General features: G+C 41.8%; 1 protein-coding gene and 1 pseudogene across 1 annotated transcript; one reads left to right on the forward strand and one right to left on the reverse strand.

Annotated features, from left to right (window-relative positions):
* Window positions 1-1,034: 1,034 nt before the first annotated feature.
* On the reverse strand, window positions 1,035-2,371 carry LOC109062318 (proteinase-activated receptor 1-like). Its single transcript, XM_042754702.1, has 2 exons — window positions 2,278-2,371; window positions 1,035-2,059 (listed from the first exon to the last, which is right to left on the reverse strand). The coding sequence occupies exons 1-2, from the start codon at window positions 2,324-2,326 to the stop codon at window positions 1,035-1,037; spliced, it is 1,074 nt and encodes a 357-aa protein (XP_042610636.1). The 5' UTR covers window positions 2,327-2,371.
* An 8,288-nt stretch (window positions 2,372-10,659) lies between these two features.
* LOC122144055 lies at window positions 10,660-13,238 on the forward strand (annotated as a pseudogene).
* The last annotated feature ends 13,158 nt before the right edge of the window (window positions 13,239-26,396 follow it).

Genomic DNA, 26,396 nt, shown 5'->3' on the forward strand with positions numbered 1-26,396 from the left:
TTAAAACAATAACTCATAGCAAATAACAATAAAAAGTACATAGTGTAAAGTCTTCACCCCGAACTGTGGCCTGGATGTGTTCCAACCATAACATTTTAAAGTCACAAAAACAATACATCTTCTCTTTTTGCATTCCCTTTTTTGGTGAACACAAACACCCACACCCACACACACACACACACACACACACACAAACACACACACACACACACACACACACACACACACACACATACACGTGCTCAGGTTGCTATGGATACATGATGACCTTACTCTAAGTTTAGTTACATCACGGTGGCATAAGTTCAGATGACGTAATTGCAGCATCTTTTCCATTAAAGCAAGTTAATCTATCTCTATTTTTAATCTAAACAATTACATCTTAAAGTCATAGGCTAAGCAAGTAACCATTTCTAACTACATTGCAACATTTCTTTTAAGATAAGATAAAACATATCCCAATACAACACTTTAAGAAAGAAGGTCCATTCTTCAATGTTATTGCAAAATGCACTTTCGTGCAAAATCATGGTACAGTTAACAAAAATTATACATACACGGCAGTCTTAACTGTTGAGCAGAACTCTAACAGAATGTATATCTCATTACTGCCTTTTAAGCCTTTTTCAGGTTTTGTGGCAGACGTTTGCAAGTGGTATATATTGTGTTAATAACGTTAAAAATAACCAAATTAAAATAAAAGACTACATTAAACAACAGATTTGTCTACCATAAGTTGTATGGTTTATTTAGCCAATGTTGGGTAAACATATTGATAAACACCGCGACCTAGAGGACAGTTTTAAATCACAGCCATGCAAATGTAGATCCAAGACATCAGTAAAATCAATGCTCACATGGCTTCAGTCGAATGATAATTCAGGTATTGTTATTGTGTTTATGTATTTATTAATAGAGAGACAGGGATATAGGTGACGTGACATGATAGATAGATATCTCTCTTTCACACTTTTACTTACTTCAGAGTAAGATCTGCTTTTTATTTAGGCTATTTGTTTGTTTTACAGGGCAGCTTAGATGCGTTTTAGATTTTGTGTGATTGTGTTTAATGGTATGATATCTCTTTCTGCCTTTCTGACCCAACGAAACACAGAGCAGATCTGCTTTCTGTAATGAGATGATCCGTAGTAGTACAGAAGAGGGTCCAGAAAAACACTTACACTTCCCAAACACGCAGCCAACATGTAAGGTGGATAGGTATCCCACCCATTGCCACCCTTGATTATGCTAACAATGTTGTTCATCAGGAGGACATTAGATGGTACAAAGCACACAACAAACTCAGTCAGCACAGCAGAAGCCATTATTGCAGCCCTCCTTCGGGTGTCTGAGGAAGATGATGAGTGATCATGTTTAGTACAGAGCACATAGATGATAATAGAGTAGCTCACTAAGATGACAACCAGCGGCAGGACGAAGCTGATGCAAAGAAGGACGAAGAACACAAAGAGGTATGACTTTATTGAAGGGTCTGCCCAAATGTCAGAGCAGGTGATGCGATTCTGATACGTAGTTGTCTGATTCATTATGAGAAGTGGTACTATGCCAGCGAGCGTCAGCAGCCAGACCACCACACAAACACATGTGGCTTTCCTTGCACTCCTCCAGTTCAGAGACGCGATGGGAAATACCACGACCAGCAGCCTGTCCACACTCATGCACATCATCAGCAGTACGGAGCAGTACATGTTGCCGTAGTAAGATGCACTGAGTAAACGACAGGCTGCCTCACCGAACACCCAGTTTGAAGCATTCATCTCGTAGTGGATCTTCAGAGGCAGCAGCAGGATGAAGAGCAGGTCCACACACGCCAGATGAGACATGTAGATCACAGCTGGTTTCTTCTCTCGAATCCTACAGGTGAACGTCACCATGGCCAAACCGTTCAGGGGCAGACTAACGAGGATGATGAAGATGTAGATCGAGGGCATGACGCATGTGACAATCAAGCTTTTAAGGAAGAGATCCAGTGACTCAAGGGATCTTATAGTCCAGTCATGGTTTTGGTCAAATTTAAAATACATCATGAGGCCAGAATCTGTAACAAAACACAACACAATCCTTTTATTTACTGGCTTAAGTGCATATCAAAACCCATCTGACTACAGATCTTACTCACTATAACAACTACAGATCACCAGAGTTATAGATATCTGTTGCAGTCTTCTACCTAATGAGCAAGGTGATTTCATTTTCAGCACATCAGCAAATCACAACTGAAAATCATGTCACTCACGAGATCACTGATGTACTTACCGTTGAATGTATGATCTGTAAATGAAGGAAATTCACTGTAGTCCACCATGATTTGCTGATTAGCTATCAGTTACTAGTATTTCACAAATTTAGACATCCGTCTAGAGATTCTAAAGCTAGAGATTCTGAAATACTAGTATAGTAAATACTATAGTAGCTGGGGAATGTGGTGGGTCTCAGAAGAAAGTGTGCTGCGAAATGTTCGAGTGAATGCTACCCAGCAATTTTAATGTAGAGCAGCAAGCTCATTAGCTGCATATGCAACATGAACCAATCAGCTTGTGCCAAGTAGTTTGTGGCAGATGTTTGCAATCTCAAAGCTCTGATATCATTTGTGAGAGATTGTAACTCCAAATTAAAATTCACCAACTCAATCCTTTCCGTCAGCATTCTCATAAATTTCTTATTCAAATCCTCCTGTTTCTGCAGAAGTTGAATCATTCTACTTATTCTAAAAACAATTTCCTGTTGCTCCATCAGTTGAGGTTCTGTCCTGTTTTCCCATTCATTTCTTCTTCTTTTGCCTTATGACTTCTTTGTTCCAGTTTCTCTGAATCCCTTCTACGAGAAGATCATCAAAGTGAATTTCTAGTTTACCTGGTTCATTTTCACAGTTACCAAGTGAGAACTGATCATGGATGAGAAAAATTCACACATTAATGGGTTATTGGATACGACAGCATGTTAGATTTGTTTTTTGTTTTTTTATTTAATCTTTTGCATTAGTCTGCCAAAAGAAATATATTAACATGTTCAAACTTTGATTTTGCCATTAATTGTAATTATTATTATTATTATTATTGTTGTTGTTGTTGTTGTTGTTGTTGTTGTTGTTCTCCTGGATAAATAAAGGAATAATATCTCATTGACAACATCTCTTCTCCAGGGAGAAAATGGCAGCAGCAACAAACAGGCCTAAGCCAATCAGATTTCTGTATTCACAAGGAGTCCAACAAAAAACAGTATGGACCACACAGAGATCTGATCTCACCATCATCAAATACAACAGTGATTACATGAAGAGACAGAAAAAAGAGACACGCTAAATCCTGTGCCAATGTCTCCAAGACATTTGGAGAAATCTATATGCAAAGCCAAAAACTTTTAGCATTTATATGCATTTGTGTAAATTGTAAAATGTCATGAATAAAAGTGTTTTTATTCAATAATGTCATGAATGCATTTTTTATTAATGTTTTAGTTTGTATTATTTAGATTTGCAGGTAGATTTCTCCAAATGTATTGGAAATGTTGCCACAGGATTTAGCTTCTCTCCTTTTTTTTTTCCTCTTTATGCAATCCCAAGATGATGGTGAGATGAAATCATATGATTTCAGACTCCCCGTGCATATGAACATCCATCCATCCTCACCACTTGTTCTAGGGTTGTACTGGAGGTCTACAGATGGCCCAGTCCATCACAAGGATCAAATATCACTGGACTATTACAATTAATGGTAAAAGCCAATGTTAACTGATATTTCTTACTCCCACACTAAACTATTCTATTCTATTTTGGCTCCTGCGATGGGTAGGGGGGGCCTTCCGTCCCATCCCTGTGCGTTGAGCCGACCAGATGAACCAGTTGTTTCCAGTGCTGACGGTCTTGTGCCAGCTGCTCTGCATCCTCCACAGCAACTCCATGTTGTTGGAGGTCGTCCGCAAGGATGTCAAGCCATCGGGTGCGGGGTTTACCTCGTGGTCGTCTCCAGCCTGTGGCCCTCGGATCAAACTGGAGAATGGCTCTCGTCAGATGGTGAGGAGGGAGGCGGAGGACATGGCCAAACCAGCGTGTGCGACGTTGCACAGCCAGGCAGGATGCTCTGGGCTGACACGTGCGGGCTCTAAGCACTTGATTGGAAACCCGCTGGGGCCACCTGATGTTCTCGACGGTTCTGAGAGCCCTGCTATCAAAGCCATCTAATCTTGCAGCCAGTGTCTTATTTAAGGGCCAAGTCTCCGCACCATAAAGCAGGATGGAGAGTACTGCTGAGTTGTAAATCCGGAGCTTCGTCTTGCGTGAGATGGTCTGGTGCCGCCAGAGTGGTTTCCAGAGAGACTGCAGGGCTGACGTGGCCAGGGCTCTTCTGCGGGTAATCCCTGGTTTTAGGTCCCCGTTGTCTGTCACTATGGATCCCAGATACACAAAGTTCTTGACAGGCTCTACAATGTCATTGCCAAGCCGCAGAGAAGGTGGATGCGGTCTGTCACCGACATACATGAACTTGGTTTCCGTCCAGCTCACCTGGAGGCCAAGCTTCTCAGCCTCTTCACTGTATATGCCCAGAGTGTCTCTCAGCTGGCTGTAGGCTTGCTGAGCAGGATGGTGTCATCAGCGTACTCCAAGTCAGTCTGGTGGTAACTGCCGAAGGACACTCCGGGACCCGCTCACAAACCCTGGACATCAGATGGTCAATGATGGAGTTGAAGAGGTTAGGAGCAGCCACTTAGCCCTGGCGAACGCCACTGGAGATGGGAAAAACCAGTCTGAATCTCTGCCGTTAATGCGGACACAGCTCTGTGCGTTGCTTTAAAGCAACTTGAACAGGTCAATGATCTTGGGTGGTGCTCCAAGGGCGTGTAGGATACTCCACAGTGAAGTGTGGAGGATGGTGTCGAAGGCAGCCTTCAGATCTATGAACCTGATGTAAAGATGGCGATCTTTACAGAATTCATAGGTCTTCTCTATCAGCAAGCGAACGGCGGAGATTTGGTCTATTGTGGAGCGGTTAGGCATGAAGCCAGCCTGCTGGGGACGGCAGCTGCTTCTGATGGCTGGGAGAGCACGAGTGAGCAAGATCCTGGTAAAGAGCTTGCTGGGGATGGAGAGAAGGGTAATGCCTCTGTGGTTGCCGCAGACTAGCCTGTCACCCTTACGTTTCCAGAAGGGCAAGATGACTCCTCTGGTCCAGTCGCTGGGAAGCCTCTCTGTCTCCCACACCTCATTGAATATGTGGGTAAGACACTCAACGATGCTTTCACCGCCTGATTTTAACATCTCGGTGGTTATTGCACAGATGCTGGGGGCTTTCCTGTTGTTAAGTTTTTACAGAGTGGCTCTGACTTCCTCTGGTGTGACAGGGTCTGTACCAGAGGTGTAGTGGTTAAAAAAAAGAGGTGGGTAAACTATAAATTCTGGGTGACCACATCGTGATCACGGTAAGGTGGGCCACTGCCTACCGGTGTATGTGTATCCTGATGACATCGCTATAGGCTATCATTTGATATTACTACCAAGGGTATCACTGGTTGTTCCCTCATATAGGTCACACAATCACTATTCAATTCATACATTAATCTAAGTTCTTGTTAAAGAGACTAAAGAAGGAATAATATGGTTGAAATCTATAAAGTTTACTAAATGACAAAACAGAGAGAACAAATTTTTTTTAAGAGAGATAGAGAGGGAGGCTTATATCCAGGGGTTCCAATGCAATGCACTTGTACTTAATGATTAGGGATTTGGGATTATTTTCATAGTCGATTAATCTGTTGAATATTTTCTCAATTAATCGGTTAGTTGTTTGGTCTGTGTATGGCCTGTTGTTCTTTGCTAGGATGTATGCTGTTCGAAACAGTGAGGCTGTCTTCTCTGCTTCCTCCTTCACTTGTTTTTGTATGGAAACATCAATTGTGTTTTTTGTGTTCACTGTATTTTCTGCTGCCTTGTGACTTTTTGATGTCCCATGCTTGTAGATTTTGCTCCTTAAGGATGACAGCTGATATTGGTGATTGCCATTGTGGCAGTATGTAACTTTTGTCTGCGACCATTCATTTGAGAGAGACATGCCCGTCTCTTTAAACACTCCAAGGCATTTGACAGTTTGGCAAGTACGACACCCAAGAAAATCATCATTGACAATTAGCCAAGGGTTAGCTTTTTTAAACTGACTGTTGCTTTTCAGTCCAAATGTGTGGGTGGCATCTTCTCTCGGTCTGTCCTCTCTCTGTTCCTTCATCCTCAGCTTCTCCTCTCTCTGTTCCTTCATCCTCAGCTTCTCCTCTCTCTGTTCCTTCATCCTCAGCTTCTCCTCTCTCTGTTCCTTCATCCTCAGCTTCTCCTCTCTCTGTTCCTTCTCCCTCAAATTGTCCTGTCTCTGTTTCTTCATTCTCTGTTTGTCTTACCTCTTTTCCTCCTCTTTCCTCATCTCCTCTCTCTATCTCTCTCCTCTCTATATCTCCTCTCTCTGGGCTCTCTGCATAATTGTCTGTCTCACCTCTGTCTGTAAAATTAAGTTAAAATGGAGAGAAAACAGCTTAGCACACCACATCCTGTGAAGTAGTTGGTCACATTATAAGGCCTATAGACTAAGCCTTTCAGACAAACCATTAAAATAAATTATTTAGTATGCATTCAATGTTTAGGTACCCAGTCTAAATGCGATAGCAAAACAAAAACAAATATTAAGAATATATTTACTAAATGTATAAAATATTTTGTTTGAATGTAGGATATCAACTACACACTAACCACAACTAAAGTGTAGCTACAAGTGTGGTCATGCTTCATTTCAAATCTGAGGATGATATCTCTAAAATTATGCATTTTATAATTGTAAGACCATATCATGGGAGGCTTTGGAGAAGTTTTAGAAAAGGCTGATAATATGCTTTCATATATTTTATCAATGACAGACTGCAAATGACACAGACAGCGTCATTGCAAAAGGACATCCTTTTGGTCACGTGGTTCACGTGAGAGGATTGACAGCTTTACAAACTAATGATATCACACTGATGTCACAGCTGACGCGAATCAATAAGATGAGTGCAATCGCTAGCTCTGTTAGCTGTTTGAACTCTTCAGATCGCATAAATCAGTGCAAAATGAATAGAAATGTTATTCTGTATGACGAAATATTTTACAAACATATCATAAAATTATTATTTCTCCAAATGTGCGCACCATTGGACTATATAGCCCTGGCGGATCGTGGATATTGTATGTATACGAACACAAATAAACCGAGATTAAGATGAACGGCTGCTGTATGAGTGATGATTTCTATTCAAAATAACGAACGTTATTATTATTATTATTATTATTATTATTATAATTATTATTATTATTATTATTATTATTATTATCATTAATGGACGTTTACCGTACCCGCGAAACCGTGAACGGCTAGTGATAACATTAACTAGCTAGGTAGAGGTGACTTAAGTCAGTGGCATGAATCTACCGTGAACCAAATTAACTTCAAAAACATGAAGTTTAGTACTGTTTAGAAGCCATCTCCATCCTGCTCCAATAACCAACGCCCTATGCCACCAACACCAATACTCATGAAGTCCTTAGCCGGATATCCATTTTTGAATCTTGATGCAGTCTGTTGCATGTCGTTCATGAAAGATTCGTTCATTTTGATATTTTAATATGTCTTCACAGACATTTTCAACATCTCACTTAGTCAGGCTGTTGTTCCCACATGCTTCAAACAATAACAACATCACTATGGCACAAGAAGCCATCTCCATCCTGCTTCAATGACTACCGTCCTATGGCACTTACTCCCATCCTCATGAAGTGCTTCGAACGGCTAGTCATGCACCACATCAAGTCTGCCCTCCCCCCCTCCCTGGACCCATTCCAGTTTGCATATTGGTCCAACCGGTCGACCAATGCCATCTCAACTACCCTCCACTCAGCACTCACACACCTAGAGAAAAAAGACTCAAAAGTCAGAATGCTGTTCATAGACTTCAGTTCAGCATTCAACACAATCATACCTCAACAGCTCATTCACAAACTGGTCGAGCTGGGGCTCAACACTTCGCTGTGCAACTGGCTGTTGGACTTTCTGACTGGAAGACCTCAGGCAGTACGTGTCGCCAACAAAACACCCAACACCATCACACATGAACACTGGGGCCCCCCAAGGATGTGTGCTGAGCCCCCTCCTCTTCACTCTGCTGACCCACGACTGCACACCGTCACACAACTCCAACCTCTTCATTAAGTTTGCGGATGACACGACTGTGGTGGGTCTCATTAGCAACAGAGATGAGACAAACTACAGGAGCGAGGTGAGCCGCCTGGCCGGGTGGTGCAGTGACAACAATCTCTCTCTGAACGTGGAGAAGACGAAGGAGATTGTTGTGGACTTTCAGGAGAGCGCACACTCAGCATGTTCCTCTGACCATCAATGGTGCGACTGTGGAGAGAGTGAGCAGCACCAAGTTCCTGGGTGTGCACATCACAGAGGACCTCTCCTGGACCGACAACACTGCAGCACCGGGCCAAGAAATCACAGCAGCGTCTCTACTTCCTCCACAAACTGAGGAGAGCCAGAGCCCCACCCCCCATCACTGTACACCTTCTACAGAGGCACCATCGAGAGCATTCTGACTAGCTGCATCACTGTGTGGTATGGCGCCTGCAACGCGTCCTGCCGGAAGACTCTGCAACACAATGTAAGAGCAGCTGAGAAGATCATTGGTGTCTCTCTCCCCTCCCTCCAGGACATTTATGGAACCCGTCTCACTCGCAAGGCCCTCTGCATTGCAGGTGATCCCACTCACCCGTCACACAGCTTCTTCAGTCTGCTGCCATCAGGGAGGAGACTGCGGAGTCTCCAGGCCAGGACCAGCAGACTGAAGGACAGCCTCATCCATCAGACTGTCAGGAAGCTGAACTCGCTCCCGAACTTGCCCCCCCGTCCCTCTTCTGCCCCAGGCACCACTGAACTATGAAAAGCCCCCCCCCCCCCAGATCCCACATCTCCAGGTCCTTCCACCCCCCCCTCCGATGCACAAAGTGACATACGATGACATGCACCAGTCACTTTGTGCAGTATTGGTCTGCTCACTACCTCATTCACCATGGAACTGACGTCATTCTACCACCTCATCAGTCAGTTATAAATAAAATAACTGCTCTTGAGCCCTTTGTCACTTTAATCAGACTGAATAAGCTATTTTTTTTATGCACTAAAAATCTTTTGATCTGCACGTTTGGTTCACTGGTTTGCACTCTAACTGCCATGTGCCTTGCGCTGCTTTTATTTAACCTTATTTTTATTTTATTTTTTCTATTATGTCTTTTTTTTACATTCCCTTATTGTATAGTTTTATCTTATATTTTATATTTGATCTAGATTTTAGGCTCTACTGTTAGTGGTTATCTGTATGCACCGGGGGTCTGAGAGTAACGCACTTTTTTGACTCTCAAAGTGATGGTAGCCACATGCTTAAAAATTAACAATAAACAAGAATTGACTTTACATCAAAAAATCACTCGGGACTACCAAGTTGTCTCAGAGAATGATTTGTTCATTTTGGTGTGGACCGCACATGTGCATTATGCAACAGATGGGTTCTGAATCGACAGGTGAGGTCCGAGTCTTTTATTCTTCCTGTCAGTCCCATAGAGACGGAAAGAGAAAAGATTAGTTCATTTTGCTGAACGAGACAGAAAGATCAGAGTCAGTTAAAATGATCCAAACTTCCCATTACTACTGGCAACACTGCAAGCAATGTGGTCAACACTGACAGTTGCAGCGCAATATGAAAGACTTTGTCTTAGGTTTAACAACAAACAACCTATGAAACTAATAATGAACAATATGAAACTAAAATCACATAAGCTTAATTTAAAATGGCTTAGGAACTGTAGGCTATTTAGAGGTGGATAAAACTCAATTTAGAGGTGGATAAACGCACTGTGGAGGTGGGTAAACGCTATTTCCAAATGTTGGGAGGTGCGTAAACGGCGTTTACGTGTGTTTAGCCTGCACTACATCCCTGGTCTGTACTGCAGGCAGCATTAGGGGCTGCAGCATGAGCGGCCGATAAGATGGATCAGCCAGGGAGGTACCGTGCTGCAGAAGGAGGCTAAAGTGCCCTTTCCAGTGTTTTGAGGAAGTTTTGCTTCAGTTGCTATAAGATTGCCATCAGAATCTTTCACCAGGGCTGTCTTGACGCGTGGGCCATTACGGGCTTGGTGCAGAAGACTAAAGACACGGCTCATATTGTTGTTATTGGCTGCGGACTATAGGTGTTTAGCTTCTGCTTGCCAAAACTTCTCCCTATCCTCGGCTATAGCCACATTGCGCTGGCGGTTCAGTCTCTGATACTCCATCAGGTCACCTCGGAGCCGGGCTTACACACCGCCGGTCGATGATGTCGAGTGTCCAAGACATTGTGAGCTGACTGGATGACACTTTCCTTGAAGGTCTGCCACTTGTTCACCTTGTCGGTAGCCAGGTTATCAAAGGTGCAGCGAATGGCGCAACTGAAGTCTGTGGCAATGTTTGGATCACTGAGTAGGGAGGAGTCCAGGCAAGGCTGAGTCTTGGTGAGCTGGTTGGCTCGCAGCTTTAACTTGAGCTAGGCCAGCAGGCGATGGTCTGTGTTGCCAAGCTCTGCTCCTTAGTACACATGGCAGTTGGTGACAAACAGCTTCCAGCGTCGAGAGATGAGGATATGGTCCAGCGCTTTCCTGGTTCTGCCATCTGGGCTGTACCATGTCCAGTGATGGATAAGCTTCCGGGGAAACCAGGTATCAGCAACACAGAGGTTGTTTGTGGTGGCAGAGAAGGAGTAGGTGGTTACCGTTTGTCGTTTGTGGACCTGTCAGCAAAGGTTGTGCCGACAGGTGAGCCTGTGGACCGATCACTGCTAGACAGAGTGGCGTTGGCATTGGTGAGGCTTGGCCAACAGCCTGATGGAGTTGGTCAAAGAAGGCATCCTTCGCATCCTCATCAGCGACATCAGTGGGGGCATAAGCAACAATTACTGTCATCTTGCCATGTTGGTGGAGAAAGAGGGCCGACACTAATCTGTCGCTCAGGGGTGTCCAGCTGATGAGGGACTTGCGGAGGGCCTTTGGGATGGCTCTACCAGGAGCGAGCTCCCGACGGTATCGCTCTCCAGGGTCACTGGAACACGCAAGCCCCCTCGCCACGTCAAGGCCAGACCCGAGACCCACACTAAACCCAATTATATAAATAAATGTCTTGAAATTTGGGTGAAGTATCTGTGTATAGTTACTGTATGTTAACAACATTTACTGTAAAACCATTTTTCAGTGTCCTACATTTATATAGTGTAAAGTTGAATGAACTGATTTGACATTCTGCAGTGGACTGTGAGGACTGCAGAAAGGATCATTGGTGTGCACCTGCCCAGTCTTCAGGACTTGTACAGCTCCCAGAGTGAAGAAACATCACAAATATCATCAAAGACCCCTCTCACCCTGGACACAACCTTTGTGCGCTTCTCCAACCTTTGGCTGTTGGACAGTGTTATTCCTGCTTCCTGTTTGCCGTGCTGCTGGTTTGTGATCGTAGCTCCATGTAGCTTTGTTTTTCTGTATAACCTCTATCTTACTATCACTCTCTGATGTTTAAAGTGATAAAATATAACTTAATTCCCACCATATTTCTGATATTATCTATTAATTTAATCTGGTTAATTTGATCGTCCGCTTTTATTCTAAATCCGCGAGTGCAGCGCACCTGCATCGTGTTAGCATTCATTAGCTTATCATTAGCGTTTCCATTTGTGCCTATCTCTGTTTTCTTTTCTTTTTTCTTTTCTCCTCTCCTCTCTCTCGCTCCAGTTCATCAAACAAATGATGAACTTGAACTTGAACTTGAGAAGCCATTACTCACAGTGATTGATGAAAGATTCTAACCACAGTTATTTAGCCATTTCAACATTACAGTTGATATGAATTTGTCTTGGTACTGTATGCTCACACATACAACTTAATACAACAACACATTCCAAAACATATATACCCCCCAAGACAACCAATACACGGACATGAACAACAACACATATTACACATTAAAGTCTTTTCTGAACCAGTCCACAAGTGCTTGGTGCAAAAGACAAGTTGAGGTTGGGGTAAGTAAAAGGTGGGGGTGGAAAACATCCAACTAGTTCATGAGCTTAGTTTAATATAAGCTTTCAATGTTCTAACTTCAGATCATGTTTAAATACCGTATGGCTTGGGGGTAGGTACTATCTCTGAACCGTGATGTTCTACTGATGATGCTTCTGTACCTCTTCCCCAAGGGCAGTAAAGAGAACTAGTAATGTGCTGGGTGATAGGGGTCAGTGATGATGTTTTTTGCCTTCTTAATTTTGGAGTCATAGTGCGAGGCTATGGTAGGCAGACTACAGCCAATGATCCTGCTATTGTTATTTGCACCGCTTGGCACATGTATAGTTTATCTATCTCTGTCGGTGACGAGGGATTCACATGTGATAAATGCAGGGAAATAGTTAGGCTGACAGAGAAGATTTTAGAATTAGAGAAGCATCCAAACTTTAATAACTGAGGACAGTAAGAATGTGAGGGCTCTAGATAAGGCTTTGGATGTGACTAGCTCACGGAATCCTGTACATTGTTTGGTTCTGGTAACAGCGCCTCTGCAAGCAGGGCAACTGGGTGACTGTGAGGCGGCATAGTCGTGGGTCTAAAACATTAAACAGGTTCTCCCCACTTAGTGATGCACCCACTGAGACACCTGATGAAAGTGCTCTAGTTATTGGCGATTCTATTGTACGGAACGTGAAAATAGGGACACCAGCCACCATAGTCCAATGTTTACCAGGAGCCAGAGCGCCTGACATCTTGGCAATTTAGAAGTGCTGGCTAATGCTAAATGTAAATACGTAAGATTGTTATTCACGCCGGTGCTAATGATGTTTGACTTCGCCAGTCGGAGATCACTAAAAATAACATTAAAGAGGTGTGTGAACTAGCAAATACGATGTCAGACACTGTAATATGCTCTGGTCCCCTCCCTGCTTACCGTGGTGATGAGATACATAGCAGACTGTCGTCACTCAATGGCTGGACTGTCTAAGTGGTGTCCGCAGAAATAACAGGTTTCATAGACAATTGGACGAGCTTTTGGGGCAGACCTGACCTGTTGAAAAGAGATCGTCTTCATCCTTCCTGGGGTGGTGCCGCTCTTCTCTCTAGAAATATGGCACATAGTCTTAGAGTTTGTACTTGACTAACTGGGGCCCAGGTCAGGAAGCAGACAGACCGGCTAAATCGACCGTCTGCTAGCCGCCTCATTTCACAGAAATCAGTTAATTCTCAGCACATGGTCTCTATAGTGTGAAATCTAGGTGAAAGAGTCTCTGTTCCCCGAACTAGAAAATACAAAAAAACATCCAAACCAATTTAAGAGTAACAATTTAATTGAGGTTCAACAAATAAAAAACAGATGTAATATGGATAAACAAATGATAAAGCTTTGCTTATTGAATATCAGGTCCCTTTCTATGAAAGCATTTTTTTTGTAAATGATATGATCACTGATCATAACCTAGATTCTGTTTGACAGAAACCTGGCTAAAAACCTGATGATATATTATTTTTAATGATCTACCCCCCAAGATTACTGTTATAAACATGAGCCACGTCCAAAAGGTAAAGGTAGGTGTTGCTTCTATTTATATCAATGGATTCAGTATTTCTCAGAGGGCGGGCTACAATTATAACTCATTTGAAGTAATGGTGCTTCATATAACATTATCCAGAGAAACACATGTTAATGATAAATCCACTGTGATGTTTGTACTGGCTACTGTACACAAGCCACCAGGGCACCATACAGACTTTATTAAAGAGTTTGCTGATTTTACATCCAAGTTAGTGCGGGGTGCAGATAAGGTTTTAATTGCTGATGATTTTAATATCCATGTTGATAAAGAAAAAGACGCATTGGGATCAGCATTTATAGACATTCTGAACTCTATTGGGGTTAAACAAGCATCTCAGGGACCTACTCATAGCTGAAATCATACTCTAGATTCAATACTGTCACATGGAATTGATGTTGATGGTGTGTTGAAATTATGCAGCCAAGCGATGATATCTCAGATTATTATTTAGTTTTGTGCAAACTCCACATAGCTAAAACTGGTAATTTCTACATCTTGTTACAAGTATGGTAGAAACCATCACTTCTACCACAAAAGACTGCTTTGTAAGTAATCTTCCTGATGTATCCCAATTCCTTAGCATATCCAAAACCTCAGAAAAACTTGATGATGTAACAGAAAATATGGACTCTCTTTTCTAGCATTTTAAATACAGTTGCTCCTTTACACTTAAGGAAGGTTAAGGAAAACAGTTTGACACTGTGGTATAATGAGCACACTCGCACCCTAAAGAGAGCAGCCTGGAAAAAGGGAGCGCAGCTGGAGGAAAACAAAACTAGAGGTATTTCGTATTGCTTGGTGGGAAAGTAACCTATCCTACAGAAAAAGCATTAAAAATTGCTAGATCTGATTACTTTTTGTTTCTTTTAGAAGAAAACAAACATAACCCCAGGTATTTATTCAATACAGTGGCTAAATTAACGAAAAATAAAGCATCAACAAGTGTTGACATTTCCCAACATCACCGCAATAATAACTTTATGAACTACTTTACTTCTAAGATCGATACTATTCGAGTTACAATTTTAACCATGTAGCCACCAGCTACAGTATCGCAAAGAACCAAAGAATTACAGGACCGATCTCAAAATCTCCCTTTTCTGTCCAAGATACCAGAAAAAGGTAGTATCCTCTCAAATATATTCCTCCTTAGAGAAAATGATATCTGTGAGGATTTCCAGATTTAGAACGTATCATAGCACTGAGAACTGCTCTCCTTAGAGGTTACAAATGACCTGCTCTTATCATCTGATCGTGGTTGTATATCTCTATTAGTGCTATTGGATCTTAGTGCTGCAATCGACACTACTGACCACAACATTCTTTTGCATAGACTAGAAAACTTTGTTGGCATTAATGGATGCATGCATTAGCATGGTTTTAAATCGTACTTTATATGACCGCCATCAATTCGTAGCAGTGAATAAAGAGGTATCATATCGATCACAAGGGCAGTATGGAGTACCGCAAGGATCAGAACTAGGGCGTTACTCTTCACGCTTTACATGTTACCCTTGGGAGATATCATAAGGAAACACGTGTTAGCTTTTTTCACCTTTTTATGCTGATGATACTCAGCTCTATATTTTTTCGCCGCCCGGCGAAACATACCAATTTGAAAAACAAACGGACTGCATAGTCGATATAAAAAAACTGTATGACGAGTAATTTCTTACTGCTAAATTCTGAAAAAAACAGAGGTGTTAACCCTCTGAAGTCGATTAACGCATATACACGTTATGAGCCATTTTCTCCTGATAACCCCGAAAAGAACTTAAATTACACTTTCAGTTTTGATCGTACAGATAAGAGGCAATACATCAATCGAATCTGTAAATGGTCGTACTTGTTTTTTGGATACAGACATAACAACAAAACTTTGTGCACTTATAAAATAAAGATAACAAAAAGGAGTGCTGCTGCAGCCTTTGTCTGCGCTGATCTTCATTTACAAACATGTCATTAAAATGAACTGTAACTCAGTGAATACTCAACGAAGAGATATGAGAGAGATATCTATGGAAAGCTTGACATGTCTACTTTTAAACTAAACAAGTGCTGCCGAAAACAAATATTCTGTGATAAAGTAATCCATATGAAGACAACGCGATGTCCGTTTTTCACGTCTCCCTTTATTATCTTCTAATGCGACCATTTTTTTCTCCATTCTGTCACTGATGGAGTTTTGGTTCCTTGCCGCTGTCGCCTCTGGCTTGCTTAGTTGGGGACATTTCATTTACAGCGATATCGTTGACTTGATTGCAAATTATTGCACAGATACTATTTAAACTGAACTGAGCTGCATGATGACATCACTGAATTCAATGATGAACTGCCTTTAACTGTCATTTTGCATTATTGACACACTGTTTTCCTAATTAATGTTGTTCAGTGCTTTGACGCAATCTTTTTTGTTTAAAGCTTATTATATAAATAAAGATGACTTGACATGCTGCTCACATATTATTATTCTTATTATTATTATTATTATTATTATTATTATAGCCCAGTTTGTGCTGATTACAGTGAGATTAGACTTTAGCCATTTAGATATTTATAAGAAACTGAAAAAAGCACAAATGTCAGGGCATGACAAAACCTTCTCCAGGCCCCAAAAATACCCTTAGACTCCAGAGGGTTAATTATAGGACCTAAAAACTCTGCATGTAATAACTAGAACGCTGTCTAAGACTTGATGGCTGCTCTGTCAATTCTTCGTCATCAGTTAGGAACCTAGGTGTGACTATTTGATAGCAATCTCTCCATAGAATGTTCCTGTGGCTCAGTGGTAGAGCATTGCGTTAGCAGCGTAAAAAGGTTTTTGGGTTTGGATTCTCAGGAAACACACATACTGGTAAAAAAAATAAAATTAAAAATGTATAAGCCCTGAATGCAGTTGTAAGCGCTTTGGATAAAAAGCATCTGCTAAATGCATAAAGGTAAAATGTAGAACCGCCATGTTTCTATCATTTGTAAAACTGCATTTTTCCAACTAAAAAATATATCTAAATTACGGCCTATGCTCTCAATGTCAAATGCAGAAAATGTTAATCCATACGTTTATGACCTCAAGGTTAGATTATTGTAATGCTTTATTGGGTGGTTGTTTTGGCACGCTTAATAACCAAACTCCAGGCTTAGTCCAAAATGCAGCAGCTAGGGTTCTTACTAGAACCAGGAAGTATGGACCATATTAGCCCGGTTCTGTCAACACTGCACAGGATCCCTATCAACATCATATAGATTTTAAAATCTTGCTGTATTGACTTATAAAGCCCTGAATGGTTTAGCACCTCAGTATTTGAACGAGCTCTTGTTACATTATACCACCCCTTCCATGTCCGCTGTGTTCTCAAAACCTCTGGCAATTTGATAATACCTAGAACTATCAAAAACAACTGCGGATGGCAGATCCTTTTCCTATTTAGCGCCTAAAACTCTGGGAATAGAACCTACCTAACATTGTTCGGGGGCAGACACACTCTTGCAGTTTAATCTAGATAAAGACCTATTTCTTTAATCTGGCTTACACATAAACACCACTAATATGCTTCTAATATCCAAATCCATTAAAGGATTTTTAAGGCTGCATTAATTAGGTAAACCGGTTATATAAGTATGGAGTGCCACAAGGATCTGTCATAGGTCCTCTGCTATTTTCAATATTACATGTTACCCCTTGGTAATATTAATTAGAAAATATGGGATTAGTTTCCACTGTTATGCTTATGATGATACTCAACCATATATCTCAACAAGAAACCGATGCAACTTGAAAATAAAATTATCTAAGCTAACAGAGTGTTAAAAATTATAAAGATTGGTTAGACCAATAATTTTCTCCTATTAAATTCGGATTACTTACAGAGATATTACTTATGCGACCAAAAAAAACAGTAACCGAAAAAAAAACAATCGTCTTAATGACAATTTGCAACTAGAGGGAGGTTACTGTTACGTCATCTACAGTAAAAAATCTGGGTGTTATATTAGCCAGTAACTTGTCTTTTGAAACTCTATATTTCCTGTTACAAAAACAGGAGTCTTCCATCTTAAGAAAAATTGCCCAAGCTACGAAGCTGGTTACCGGTTTCTGATTGCCAGAAAAAGCACGTCCACGAAGTTCAATGACTCTCAGAACTGGACTATTGCTAATGCACTGCTAGGTGGTTGTCCTGCATCTCAGTTACAGCAAAGCTACAGGTAGTCCAAGAATGGCAGGGGTTAGAGTTCACTTACCAGGTCAAGAAAAATATGATCATATTACCCCAATTTTACAGGCTCTGCAATGGCGACCTATTCAAGTTCCGTATCATTACCAAATATAATTACTTGCCTATAAGGGCCTTAATGGTTTGGCTCCGGTGTATCAAAAATAGCCTTCTACCATGCTACCAATCAGTCAAGATCCCTAAGGTCGCAAAACTCTAGTGGACTTTGGGTTAGTACCTAGGATAGCATAAGTCAACTAAAGGAGGGGTAGAGGCTTTTTGCATTTGGCTCCAAGGCCTTACTGATAAGTTGACGGGGTTCAGGACCCGTTGTTCGGGGGTAACGAGTTACAAAAGTAAACGGATATTACAGAACATTATGATTACTTGTTGTTGGGTAAGTAAGTAATAGTCAACGCATGTCACTAATCATCTTGTAAAACTACACTACTTTAACTAGACTATCAGGAAAGTGCTTTCCTGCATTACACAAGCCCCGTATTGCCTGTGTGTAAAGTTCTGGGGCCAGGGGTTTACGATAAACGATGGATCTAAAAAACGGCGTAATGGAAAACGTTTTTACGAAGAAATTTTACGGATCGTTCGTTATTGTTTCACGTGCGGTTTCTCAACAGTGCACGTAAAACAATCGCACGTAGCTGAGTTGAGAAAAAATAAAACACGAAAAAAACAATGGCATCCCGAAAAAAAGTAACAAAAACCGGAAAAAAACGGAATTTGGAAAAAAAATAAAAACGGAGTTCATAGGGCCATAAAAAAGGGAAAGGAACGTAATAAGTAGTGTGGTTTACTTTTCAAATGCAGGTAACTAGTAACAAGTTAATTCTCTACAATTTACACGAAGTAATCGTAGTAACTAATTACATTTTGTGAGTAACTACCCCAACACTGGTTCAGGACACAACTCTCTCTGTTTAAACACTGCTTAAGCTACTACTAAATTATCCTGTCGAAACATAATTTGTCGAGAAGAAGCTACTTTGCACATGCTTTATCGTGAAAAAATGCGATCTCAAATAAACTTGAATTGAATTGAATTCTCTTGAGCAGCCCTCTCGGCTTTTAGGCTGAGGCAGGCCCTCAAAGCACAAATTGGGAACGATAGGGTCATAGGAAACCTCACAGTAAGGGAGCAATTTCTTGGCTCGACCAGAAGTCCAGCGCTAGCTTTAGAAGGGGAAGTCATCTAGCATGGTCCAATGAGGAGGACCATCAACTGATTGCAGCTGAACACAAGTCTTAGTAGATCTCGAAAGAGGAGCATGGGTCCACGTTTAACCAGACCCGCAGAGGCACCTGTAGAAGAACATGGGACAAAATACCACATTCCTGCAGGAGAGCCTACTGATCATGCAGAGCGGAGCACCTTCAGGAAGGGTTTCCAGAGAAAAACAATCTCAATCATACATAAGGGAAACACAGTGTACTCATGTCCAATACACCGCGGGGCATTTTTTACCGGTTCGACCAAAGGGGCAGTGTGACAAGGGAGGGGGTCCCATGGGTCCTGAACATCTATCAAAACTGCAAGAGTGGACCAAGGAGGAGTGTTGCGCCAATCAAATGCCTCGGCGAGAGGACGCTCTAGCTCAAAAGAATGTGACATGATGGTTGAAAGGATCGAATCAAATCCCAGCGAAACGCCTAGGGTTGAAACCTGGATCGCGCATCCTGTCTGGGCGCAGCTTCTTGAAGCAAATACCCAGCCAGGACACAATGGAAGGCCCACATAACGAAGCATTATCACTCCAAAAAAGGGCGCAACAAGAATGTAGACGCTGTATATGACATGTGATTGCCAGTGTTATACTGTGCACTTGATAATCATATAAAGGCTCTCACAGAGGCCCAGCGAATTGGCTGCCATGAGTCCGTAAGCATGAAGCCAAAGATGCCGGGCTATTATCCAGATTGGATCCAGTACTGGTGGGTGATGATACCACCACCACAGTTGTTTCTGACTTTAGCAGGGGAGGTCGCTTGCATAAAAAACAAAAAGAATCAGAAAAAACAGAAAGAACAGGTCCAAGTAGCGTACTAATGTTGAGCAAGCTGGTAAATGAATTCACATAAAACCTAGCAATAGAGGAAAAGGGAAAAGGAACCGTACTCGCCAAAACCACAGCTCCCGCGCCATAACTCAAACTCACAGATTTAATCTGGAAGATGAAGCTCCCAAGAGCGCTGGGGGTCCGGGGGGGGGGTGACCTCTTCAGTTAGGTAGTTCTATGGTCAAGTCAAGTCAAGTAAAGTCAAGTCAACTTTATTTAAATAGCGCTTTATACAAAAACAGTGTTGTCACAAAGCAAACTGAACAACATTAATTAGGGAAACAGTGTGTCAATAATGCAAAAATGACAGAGCAGTTCATCATTGAAATTCACGTGATGTCCATCATTCAGGCCTCAGTTCACAGTTTATAAATGGTTATCTGTTGCAATCATTTGAATCAAGTTCAACGATATTGTTGTAAATGAAGTGTCCCCCACTTAAGCAAGCCATAGGTGACAAGCGACAAGGAACCAAATACTCCATCAATGACAGAATGGAGAAGAAACCAGGCTCAGTCGGGGGGCACAGTCTCATCTGGCCCAGACGAAACCAGCAGTTTAATTCCAGACTGCAGATGGAATCAGATTGTGTGAGAAGCAATCATCTGTTTCCTGTGGTCTTGTCCCGGGTGGTCATCTGAGACAAGGTCTTGACAAGGGATCTGGGGGCTCATCTAGTTGTCTCGGTCTCCACTGTCTTTTCAGGTGCTGTAGAGGTCCTTTCTAGGTGCTGATTCCACATCTGGGCTGGATTACGTAAAGGCTCTGGGTGAATGCCGTGACCAAATCTGAATCTGGACTACAGACTGGATCTGGTGGCTAACCCCCTCCCCGGTGACCTCAGCATAAGAGAGAAAGAAACAGACTACTATTAGCGTAGAGTGCCGATATTCTTCTAATGATGTAGCAAGTACCATCAAGGTTGTTATGGGAAGTGTTCCTGGTTACCGGTCTACCTAATTAATGCAGCCTAAAAAAACCTTAACGGATTTTTGATATTAGAAGCGTAGTTAGTGTGTTATGTGTACACGCAGGTTAAAGAGATACATAAAGCTAAACCAAAGCAAGCATCGTAGGTCCAGCATGGGAGAACTGCAATGCAAGCGCAGAGGCAAGTCTCCTACCTAATCTTGGTCAGGTGGGTGGTTTTTAGGGTGCATTTAAGGGCGAGGAATGATGAGAAGCAGATGTTAATACTCTAAGAGGGAGGTAAGTAGATGTTTCATTGACAAGGTTGTGAGTTGTAGTTGGGGGGAGTGAATGTACAGCCGCTCTCTCCACCCTCAATACCCCGACTTAGGTTGCCCTTAAGCAAGACACCGAAACCTCCAACTGCTCCCCGGGACACAGCGAGCATAAATGACTGTCCACTGGCTCTGGGTGTGTGTTTACAGTGGTGTGGTGTGCGCACTTTGGATGGGTACCATACTGCTTACGCAAGTAACTTTCACTTTTTCCACCAAATGCTTTCATGTTCGCCATCAACCACCAAACGCGTTGCACTAGAGATAATTCTCACCGCAACAGCAACACGTCGATGCTCAGCTCCCACTGGAGTTACAGACCACTCCAACCCACATGCTAGATTATCTCAGAAATCAAGTGAGAACGGCACCACTGCTGCCAAATGCGCGCTATTCCTGGAGAGGCAAACACACTCAGCAAAATCTATACAAACTAGGTAACTGGTGAGTACTAACATCACCTCAGTAGTCCGCAATGCATGCACGATAAGCACAAGCCATCTTTTTTGAGTCGACGCGCGTTCAATTTCATGCCCTATCCCCTAACAAGAAATAAGCAATGATTGCAGAGTTGCATTCAACTCCCTTGAGAGCAGAACGATATGAACCATACAGATATTTAATTAAAAACATTAAAAATCAAGCAGGGTTTAAACTACCCACTTTAAAAACATCAACACTGGCTCGACACCGGATGCATAGCGCCGTGGTTTGCAGTGCAACCATAAGTACAATAAGAACCATTATAATATGGCCCTCCTCATGATTTAGGTGATGCGGAAAACGTGGATGGAATTGCAGAATCCAGTCATAAAAACAGAACTTACATGTATAACGCAGAATGTCACTGATTCATTCACCCGAACTTTAACAAATTCAAAGTAGGTCATTACACATAAATTGCAATATTGACTGGTCTCTGTAAATATTAAATTTCTTAAGAATATTTTGCATTTCAAGATGGCGCCACAGATGGCAGCCATGATTTGTTGTTCCATGGTACTTTTACTTTTTTAGTTTGTCCTGTCCTTAAAAAACAGTCCAAGAGTGCACATCAATTAGGCCAAAAAAGCTCAATGTGGGTGCTCTACCACACAAAAATAAGAACAAAACATCAAAATAGGCACACCACAGCTCCAGATATATAGAGAAATATTTAAATGGGGGAGCCATGGCCTAACGGTTAGAAGTTGTTGGCCTTGCAATCCAAGGGTTGTGAGTTTGAGTCTCGGGCCGGTAGGAATTGTAGAGTGGGGGTGTGAATGTACAGCACTCTCTCCACCTTCAATACCATGATTGAGGTGGCCGTCCTTGAGCAAGGCCCCCCCAGCAACCCCCCGCTGCTCCCTGGGCGTAGGGTAAATGGCTGCCCACTGCTCCGGATGTGTGTTCACAGTGTGTGTGTTCACTGACTGTGTGTGTGCACTTTTGATGGGTTAAATGCAGAGCACGAATTCCCTGAGTATGGGTCACCATACTTGGCTGTATGTCACGTCACACTTTCACTTTCACTTTCTCACTTTCAAATCGGAATAGATTTTTCTGACATGCGCACGGACATGCACCAAATAGTGAAAAATGAAAGTGACATAGATAATATAGAGTTTCTCTCACTATTTGCACATAATAACCACTCTCCTACAATGGTTTCTTAATTTGTTTTTAACAGCAGAATTAATATTTACCCATTTATGGATAAATATAGCCTACCTGTAAACTGCTGTGCTGTGCTGCTTTGGTTATCACGCAAAAAAACAAAAAAAAAAGCCCCTCCGCGCCCCAAACCGGGTTGCCTGTGGATGAGTATCCAAAACAAGGTTGTCCTGCTCCACTTCACAGTTGCTGAGTGAAAGGAGAGTTTTATAATGACAGCACATGCATTTATACAACCCTTTATTCAAGAGGAAGAGCTGCTCATTCCGTGCGTCATACATCATTACTTTATTTCTGCATCATTGCACATGCGCAGTCCTTTTTGTTTCGTGGTTCAAATCGATTGAGTGTTTACATGCACTCTCAATCGTATTAGAAGATGAATAAACCACCCCCTTCAATCCGATCTAAATTTCATTCCGATCAATCTCAATCGGATCAATAAAGGTGCTTACATGAAGGTTTTTCAAATGTGTTTGAGCTGACAATCTGATTACAAATCGATTATTTGGTTGCATGTAAACGTAGCCATTGAAACCATTAGGAGATAAAGTATTCAAAGTATAAATCCAATATGCTCACATTTTTAAAAGTAGATTATGAATATCACCCCCCTCTTCGAGGTAATTTTACTGCTTCGATGCCAATATACTGTCAGTAGAGTTGAAACGGATTGTTTAAACTTGGAAAAAATGTTGTGCTACCGGGATTCTAGGGTCCTGGTGCCTAATTGCACATCTATGTTCAGCAATACGAGTTTTAAGTTGTCTACTTGTTTTCCACATGTAGCCCAGTCCATAGAAGGACAGAGCAACATATAAATAACGTTGGTTGTTTTACAAGAAATAGTTCCTCGGATCTTAAAAACTTTTACCAGAAGAGGGATGATTAAAAGTTTGTGGTTTTCTATGTAAAAATTACATTGTTGACAGCTACCACAAAACACTTGAAATTACCGAAAGGTAAATGTAAGTCGGTTGTGGAACTAACAAATCCTCCCTAACCAGCATAAGTTGCGACAAATTGGGAGTAGGTCTTTTATAGACCATCCTATTTTTATTCCAACTTGGGAATCCACTCTCAACAAACAAAAAATGTGCCAATGTATCCCCTCTCTCCGGCATGGGAGGCGAACAGCACTAACAAGGGGGCTAAATGACTGCAGCCACTAGCGTCTGTCGCTATGCTTCCCCGGGCTCTACTGGAGACTCTCTTGAGGGGAGTGAGGTTTAACTGCACAGCACCTACTCGCTGGCCTCCGTTGGCACACTCACCCCCCTAAAAAAGACCTCACTCCCATCCCGGGTCACGGCAACCTTTGTAACCCCTCTCTCCCGGGTCCTCACCGCTCACACCCCGCACTCGCTCAGTGAGTGGGGCCTTGAACCCGGGTCTCCGGCAATGGGAGGTGGCGCACGGCAACTAACAAGGAGCTAAATGACTTCAGCCACTCAGCGTCAGTCGCTAGTGCGTCTCTTGAGATCAGGGGAGTAAGGTTTTACCTGCACAGCACCTACTCACTGGCCCCCCCCCTTTGAATTTACTCTACATATATCTGACTTTCAGTACAATTCCGCTAGTTTTCTTTTTCAGAAATTCTCTGATGACACTGCATTTGCCAGATGCAATACTCTTTTCCAGAAACAATACTAAAAATAATAAACCAGATGCAATACTAATAATAATAATAAAGATTAACAAAGTGAGGTGATTAAGATTAAGGTGATTAATTTTATGGATTTGTGCACATTGAATTTCCTTGAGCTTAATGCAAGTGAAACTAAAGAAATTGTAAAATATTTCTGAAAGAAACCCGTCGGATTGTCCCTGTAAATGTATGTGTTGCTGCCTTGACATATGAATGCAACAGCTCCTCCCAAACAGCAATGGGTCAAATGGCTTACTTCAATTGCATTTCTCCCACTCTGGTGACAATGAACTCTTATGAACCACATACTGTTTTTGTGGAACTTTAAGAAACTATTAAGAAATATTTCTTAAGATAGTGAAGAACACTGTTTTTTGTGTTGTTTCACTTCTGCATCAGTTCCCAGTTTGATCCAAAAGGGGAAGAACTACATGAGCTTGAAGCATTTCGTAGTTTTGTACCTGTTTTTAAATGATTTTGTTTTATCTCGTAATACCTAGAACAGAGTTCACAATCTCACAATCCTGGAGGGCCACAGCTCTGCAGGAGTTTAGATCCAACCAGCTCCAACTTACACCTGCTTGGAATATTCCCAGTAATCATGAAGACCTTGATCAGCTGGATCAGGTGTGTTTGAATAGTTCCTGGAGAGCCACAGCTCTGCATAGTTTAGTTGTGGCCTAACGGTTAGAGTGTTGGACTCTGCAGTCCAAGGGGTTGCAAGTTTGAGTCTCGGGCCGGCAGGAATTGTAGGTGGGGGAGTGAATGTACAGCGCTTCTCCACCTTCAACCACGCATCGAGGTGCCCCTTGAGCAAGGCACTGAACCCAAAGTCTGCTCCTGGGCGCCAGAAGCATAAATGATACCCCACTGCTCCGGGTGTGTTTGTTCACTGCTGTGTGTGTGCACTTTGGATGGGTTAAAAGCAGATTGTGAATTCCAAGTATGAGTCACCATACTTGGCTGTATGTCACGTCACTTTCTTTTTTTTTTTTTCTACCTAACATTGTTCGGGAGGCAGACACACTCTTGCAGTTTAAATCTAGATTAAAGACTCCATACTCTTTATACCTGGCTTTTTACATATCAACACTAATACACTTCTAATATCCAAATTCGTTAAGTATTTTTAGGCTGCATTAATTAGGTAAACCGGAACCGCAAAACACTTCCCATCAACTTGGTTACATCGTTAGAAGAAATGGCATCTATGCTATATTAGTCTGTTTCTCTCTTATTCTGAGGTCACCGTACCTGTTGACTTGATTGCAAAGTCATTGCACAGATACCTATTTAAAGTACTGAACTGAGCTGCATGATGGTCATCACTGAATTCAATGATGAACTGCCTTTAACTGAAAAATGAGTGTTTACTATTGTTATTTTTTTTCTCAGACGATTATTGCCACCCAAAGGAAACAGATATTTTAATATTTAATACTGTAATGCTGCTTTGACAGCTTTGAGCAGTAGGTACATGTTTGTTTTCTAACAATTTCTGTGTAAAATACTTTTTAAACCAATCCCATTTTGTCCATTATGGGGATGAGAAAAAAAAAAGCGTGTCTAAAACTAAAAAAAAAAAAAAAAAAAAAAAAACTGACTTTTTAAATAAAAATATGTATATTCCAATGTTGAAATGTTTCTGTAATCCAAGGAATGAGCCACTTAACCTAACTAAACACCTAATAGGGAATCTTACGCTTACAGATGGTACAGATCTCTGTGCACTAGGACATCATGAAAAAACAGTGTCATCTCCATTGACTTAACAAATCACAACACACAGAAAATCTGTAATTTTAATTTCTACCATTTCTAATGATTGCCTCTCTCTCAGGTACTATGTAAAATAACATATGCATTAGTATATCTAGCT

This window comes from Cyprinus carpio, unplaced genomic scaffold (genome assembly GCF_018340385.1).
Source record: "Cyprinus carpio isolate SPL01 unplaced genomic scaffold, ASM1834038v1 S000006585, whole genome shotgun sequence".
NCBI lineage: Eukaryota > Metazoa > Chordata > Actinopteri > Cypriniformes > Cyprinidae > Cyprinus > Cyprinus carpio.

Bases quoted from the DNA above. Each gene is read 5' to 3' on its own strand.
- LOC109062318 (XM_042754702.1), bottom strand. From the start codon at position 2,326: ATGGTGGACTACAGTGAATTTCCTTCATTTACAGATCATACATTCAAC. The intron at 2,060-2,277 runs GTAAGTACATCA...GTTTTGTTACAG, and splicing joins TACAGATCATACATTCAACG to ATTCTGGCCTCATGATGTAT.